Consider the following 6,000-nt stretch of genomic DNA (forward strand, 5'->3'; position numbering starts at 1 on the left):
TGGAGTTTTACAACACCGTTTTTTTAAATCCCTAGGAATTACGAGAGCACCCAGGGAGCTTCCAATGTTACAGCAGCTGCAAGAATACAGTGCAAAACCAAATGTAACACGTTGTTATACTACATAAACCAGACAACAGGTAGGTCCTGAATCAAGTGAATATCACTGTGTAGCCTTATTTGTTTGGCAGATTTCAAGACAAGATTAAATTCGTTGTCAACAGACCACATGTATCCCCTACCACCACACAGATAGCCCACCCTACAATGAGTCCCTACTCAGGAGTGTCTCAAGTGTTACCAAACAAGCCGTCCAGAACAGAATTGCGAATTTCCTTTGCAGGAGGGAACCAACAACCCCAGACATACATTTCAGCCTTCATGGGCCTCAGCAGTGGGGCCAGGTTGGTATCCCTTTAGGCTGTGTGAGCAGGATCAGACTGATAATTTGATGGAGATTTTTCCTCTGTATTGCCACAAGGAGGCTAAAACTTGAGACGTTCCAAAGCGGGGATGCACCCTAGGGTAGGCTATTAAGCAGCCATCCCTTCTCAGTTTAGGTCTCAATCATTTTGGTATGTGATATCTCTTGGAGGATCTCCCTTTGGGGATCTCTTGTGAACGGGAGTCCAGATGTAGATCTCTTTGGTGGCTTGAGCATAGAGGGATACAAACTGCATTCCGAGTGGTTGGTTCCCTTGTGGCGAGGGCATTTTGGTTCTGGACTCACACTTTGGTTCTGGAAGTCCATCAAGTTCAACACAGCCGTTTATCCAGAAGAAGGCAAAAAACCCACATTGCGGCAGTTTTCAATCGTGCCTCAAAAAGGGAAACAAACTCCTTTAGTAGGAACGATTAAATAATCTAGGAGTATCTGCACCTTCTGCACTTCTCGGATCCCTCTTGGGGCTCAAATCCCTCTGCCTTTACTTTATGTGCCTGTTTGTAGCAGCTCAGAATGTTTGCTGCTTATGAGGGTATTACAGTGTTTACTACAGCCGGGAAAGCCAAAATAATGTTTACAGGAACAGAAGAGTATAAACTGTGTAAATAAAATACATTCTTCTTGTAAGTGCCTCCCGTAATGACATAAATAGTTAACGAAAAGTCACATAAAAAGCCCAACCCCAGCTCTGCCACCAACCACTTTCCCTAAACATTGCACAACATTATAATTTCTGTTTTGCTTGTTAGATGATCTAATTGCTCAATGCAGTTTTACTATATAATACAGCACTGCAGATGATGATGGGGGTTGATGATGATGGGGGTTGATGATGATGGGGGATGATGATACAGTATATAAATTGCTGTTTAAGTTTTAGTTGGAGATTGTATGAGGGCATCAGCCTTTTTCCGGCAAACATCTGCTAAATGTTGTATTCAATCCAGAACCGCATTTATCAGAAGTCAGAATCAGTTAAAAGCCGTCCGACATGTCCAAATGTAATAATTGCAGTAATGGAAAGGAAAAAGGCTTCTGTTTTGGACACAGGAGACTATTCAGTAATCCCTACGGCTTTTCCTAGGGGAAAAGGATACAAGGCATATGGTGTTAGCACCAGGGCAGTTGTGTGGCCTAAAAAATGATTATGTCTAGATGAATTCCAGACATCGTGGGCACACTTCAAAGTGAGATAAGGTCATCTTCAATGGCAAGGTCATGCAGTCTGATAAAACGAAAGTCATGGCAATTTGTTGCCTTACAAAAACATAATATTTCATTATTCCAAATATGTTAAGGTTATCAAAAGGTCCTACGGTATCAGGTACAGACTGTACCCCTTGGGGGCTATTAACAACACTCTGTTATATTTAGGAAGTCAGTGAGATTTCAAGAAGTAATTAGAGGCTTGCAGGATGATGAGTGAGGAGTTCCAGCCACCTGGTATCACCAGGCGAATGTTACCAATATCTACCGCGATCTACCCACAGAACTAGTGAAAGTATGAAGGGTCTAGCGTGAACTTTTGTGCAATAAGATCTTCTTACTAATTTCCCAGCACAGAGCCAGAGACACATCCCAAAAAGTACATGTAAACATGGAATTGGTTTTTACAGTGTTTATTATACAATTATAGTAGTACATCTGGCGATTTTTATATTTCTTAGAAATTAAAATATCAGCAAGTAGTTATTTTATATCTGACAGCTGGTGGACAAACTTGTTTTTAGTTGCGTTCTATTTATATATATTTTTTTATTATTATTATTATTTTTTTATAATTTTTTTTCTAAAGATTTAGTCAAAGTGAATTAAACTGGACGTTCAAAAACTGCTTCCTCCGCTGGAACTCAGTATGTCGAAAGTAACATATTGTGGTGGAAAAGTTAAGCTCTAAATCGTCGTAATAAGCAGAATAGCATTTGGTACAAGATGGAAGTCGGTATAACCAAATCTGTTTCTTCCGTGCAAAAGTTATTTTTAAAGCAGAGTTTCTGGAAATAATTTCCTGGCTAGCTTAGGAGGTATCTGTGGTTCCTCAAGGTGAGCCTGTCACATGAAAATAAACCCTTTACATTAATCAACAAAGCATAAAACTGTCTATGTGTAAATATTTTATGCTCTGCTGAATAATAAAAAAAAGTTTTTGTTCATGTAGTGGTGGTAGATATACTTTTTCGGATATATTTGCTATAATTAGTGCATTCCTGCGACTTCACTCCACATTCTGGTTAACAGTATTGATGCCTAAGTGTAGACATGGTATCAAGGCAGTATTGTTCAATTATAGCATGGTCGACATATGATATACATCACCTGGTCGCTAAGTAATGATGCAGTAGTCATTTCTTTTAACAGTTGATTGTATTATTTGTTCAATTTATTCTTTGCTTGGAAATGTTCTTTTTATTTCTTTGTGCCAGTTAAATTATGAATTCACTATTATTATTATTATATTTGATTTATATAGCGCCAACAGTTTACGCAGTGCTTAATACAATACATATGTTCAAGGGGGATGACAAGACAAGAATTGACAGAATAAGACAAACCGATACATTAGGTGGAGAGAGCCCTGCTCGCATGCTTACAATACAATATATGTAAAATGTGAATTTTAGAGACGACAGCAATATGTAATTGAATCCATATATGGATGTTCCTGCTTACATCATTTGTAAATTCATTGCAAACCACATGTCCATTTTATTTACATTACAAAGTACACTTCGCCGCACACCATTTCCTCTGTACTTTTTAAAGCATGCCTTTATGCAGAGTCACACATACAACAATTCTGTGGCTTTCTTTGCTATCACGTTCTCATAACCTTACAGATTGTTACACAGTGGTGCTGTAAATGCTATCCCTGAAAGCCAGCACATGCCTGAGATTTCTTCTCTGTAAGCTAATAAAATATTGGGATCCAACTCAAAACCCATGCTAAATAATACATTCCTAAATTAAAAATATATATGTATATATATATTTCTGCCTTTTATAATGCAAATAACGTTAACACTAGGATCTGACCCTCCAAAATTGCTCAACTGAGCAGATGATTGATGACAATGCTAGTAAAGTCTGTTCCTCTATATACTTTAATTAGTCAGAATGTCAGTGTCTGGGTGATTAAGACTGAGACATACTATTGTTCACCAAAAGGCAATATTGTAAGGAGTCAGAGTCATTGTCTGGTGGTAAATAGTTTGGTCATCTTCTAAATTAGTACATATTATTTGTAAAGTATATGATTGGGGACCCCAAATGTTGGAAAGCAGCTGAATGATCACAGCGATCCTTTGTTTTTGTTAGAATGTTACGATATATATATATATATATATATATATATAATAGAAGTATTACTAAACACTCATCTATAGACACCAGACAGCTTGTTTTTCACTCAGAAATCTCACGGTGCTGCCACAACCACAAGGAATTCTGGGTAGAAGCATGCAAAATAAGGTTAATAATTATCACCTTTGCCTCTATATCCACTTTATACATGGATTCCTTGAAAGTAATTGCCTGTTGTACAGGACAGCATTTAGACAAAACTCAGGAAGAGGCACAATGGCGAGCTGTTTCATCCTTCATACAACTCATGGGCATGAGGTTGTGAACCTGGTTTAATAGTGGAGGCTTGGGGTAGCTAAGAAATACCATTACATAAGTTATGGTGTGCAAAGGTGATGGAAACCCTTCCATTTAAATTTAAAGGGTAATAGAAGCATTATTAAAGACTCATCTACAGACACCAGACAAGCCAGAAGGCTTGTTTTTCCCTCAGAAATCTCATGGTGCAGCCACAACCACAGGGGATTCTGGGTAGGGGAACGCAAATAAGGTCAACAATAATCTATTGTTCAAACTCATTGTCATTTTTTTGTCTTCATGCTTGTTAACCGACTTCATTTTGTTTCTTCTCAGAATGCTTCTCAGATCCATGGATCATCAAGATTTTTCTTATCATCTTTGTTGTGACATTTTTACTTGGCTTTATCACTGTCCTCATAATTAGACAAGTACTTCTACAATGCAATAAAACCATAGACAAGTCCTCTTCTGATTACAGGGTTTCCAGAGTTAAGAAGGTAACCAGTTGTTACTGATATTTATTTCTTTGTTTTTAAGAACTGTCACATCATAATTGAATCCAGCACTGAAAACCATCCATCATTTGTATTTTTTTTTTTTTTTTTTATTTAATGCTCTTTTTAAGTCATTTAGATTTATATTTTCCAGCTTTTCACATTTACTAGAGTCATAGCCAGGACATGCCATATAAATTCTGATGACCCCTCATTGTAAAACATTGTAACACATCCCCGGATTTCCAGAATCTCTTTACAACCATGTTGTTCCCTTGCATACGTTATATTTTAGGATATTAGGTAATTTCAGTATTTCTGCTGGAATAAGTGAAAAAGATAAGAATTATTTGTGTGTTATATGTAGGTAAAACAGTTCAGGATTAGTAATAATCTGGAATGTGACAGTTCTCTTGTGTAGCCTTCCAGAATAAAATGACTTTTCATGATAACTGTTGTTTTTTCCCCAAGGATAAGCGAGTATTGCACAGCATCTATGAAAAGACTGTTACATATACAAGCGAAAAACCTGAAGATATTCATATTCACATCAATAAACTGGGAGCACACGAAACGTACGAAACACACTACAAGTTTTAAAGAAGATGCATCACTCAACAGACCCCGCCAGCCGTCGGCCATCACATGGTTGGATATTACATGTTACCATTTTACTTTGGGGTCATCGTTTATAATCTAGTAGCTGCTGTGACAGATTCAGGTGCGATATACTACTGTTTGGTACCACTTTTGAATGTAGCACTTTATTTTTAGATATTTTTTTTTACTGTTTTTTGTATGTAAATAACAAAGCACTGGTTACACTTTAGTTAGAATGTCTGTGCGCTCAAAGGTGAACTCTGTGAACATGGATAACCTGAAACGAAGTACACATGGAGTGCTAGAAATGTTACATTAGGTGTTAGGTATCGTCTGGGTTTTTTTGTGATATATTGTGTAAATATATGTTCCAGTGATTCACTGTTACCCTTCAAGTACTAAGAGTTGTATATGCATTGTTAAAATGTATATATTGTGTGTTACACATTCTATTTATATACATGTTAATATTAATTGCAATTCATTTTGGTATTTAAATTGGGATGACACACTGCCAAATCTGTACATATTCAGTGAATTACACATTATATATATAATTATATATTATATATATATTATAAAGCCTTGCTTATTGAAGACGGTTGTGGATAATCTGGTAACGTGAAGAGAACCGAATGGTGATTCAATCACTAGAATAGAACATTTCACCCAATGTTAATATTTAGTGAAGTTATGGGTAATTTGCCAATTTACTCCTCTGCTTACAAAACAAAGATGAGTGTTGAGTCGTACAAAACGGGTGAAGATGTCATTCTAGTGCAGAATTACACAACTCACAAAGTAGAAATGGGCAGAAAGCAGGGCAGGACGCAGCGCTATACACTATTTTCATTTTTCTAAT

At 36.8% G+C, this 6,000-nt stretch overlaps 1 protein-coding gene across 1 annotated transcript in view; it reads left to right on the plus strand.

Moving 5' to 3' along the window:
• The window catches only part of ITGB8 (integrin subunit beta 8), a 44,986-nt gene extending 39,607 nt beyond the window's left edge, over positions 1-5,379 (plus strand). The window contains exons 12-14 of the mRNA XM_053467579.1: positions 36-139; positions 4,378-4,541; positions 5,010-5,379. Coding sequence (XP_053323554.1) covers positions 36-139; positions 4,378-4,541; positions 5,010-5,138 — 397 coding nt within the window. The 3' untranslated portion in view covers positions 5,139-5,379. The remainder of the gene's footprint in view (positions 1-35; positions 140-4,377; positions 4,542-5,009) is intronic.
• Positions 5,380-6,000: the final 621 nt, after the last annotated feature.

This window comes from Spea bombifrons, chromosome 5 (genome assembly GCF_027358695.1).
Source record: "Spea bombifrons isolate aSpeBom1 chromosome 5, aSpeBom1.2.pri, whole genome shotgun sequence".
NCBI lineage: Eukaryota > Metazoa > Chordata > Amphibia > Anura > Pelobatidae > Spea > Spea bombifrons.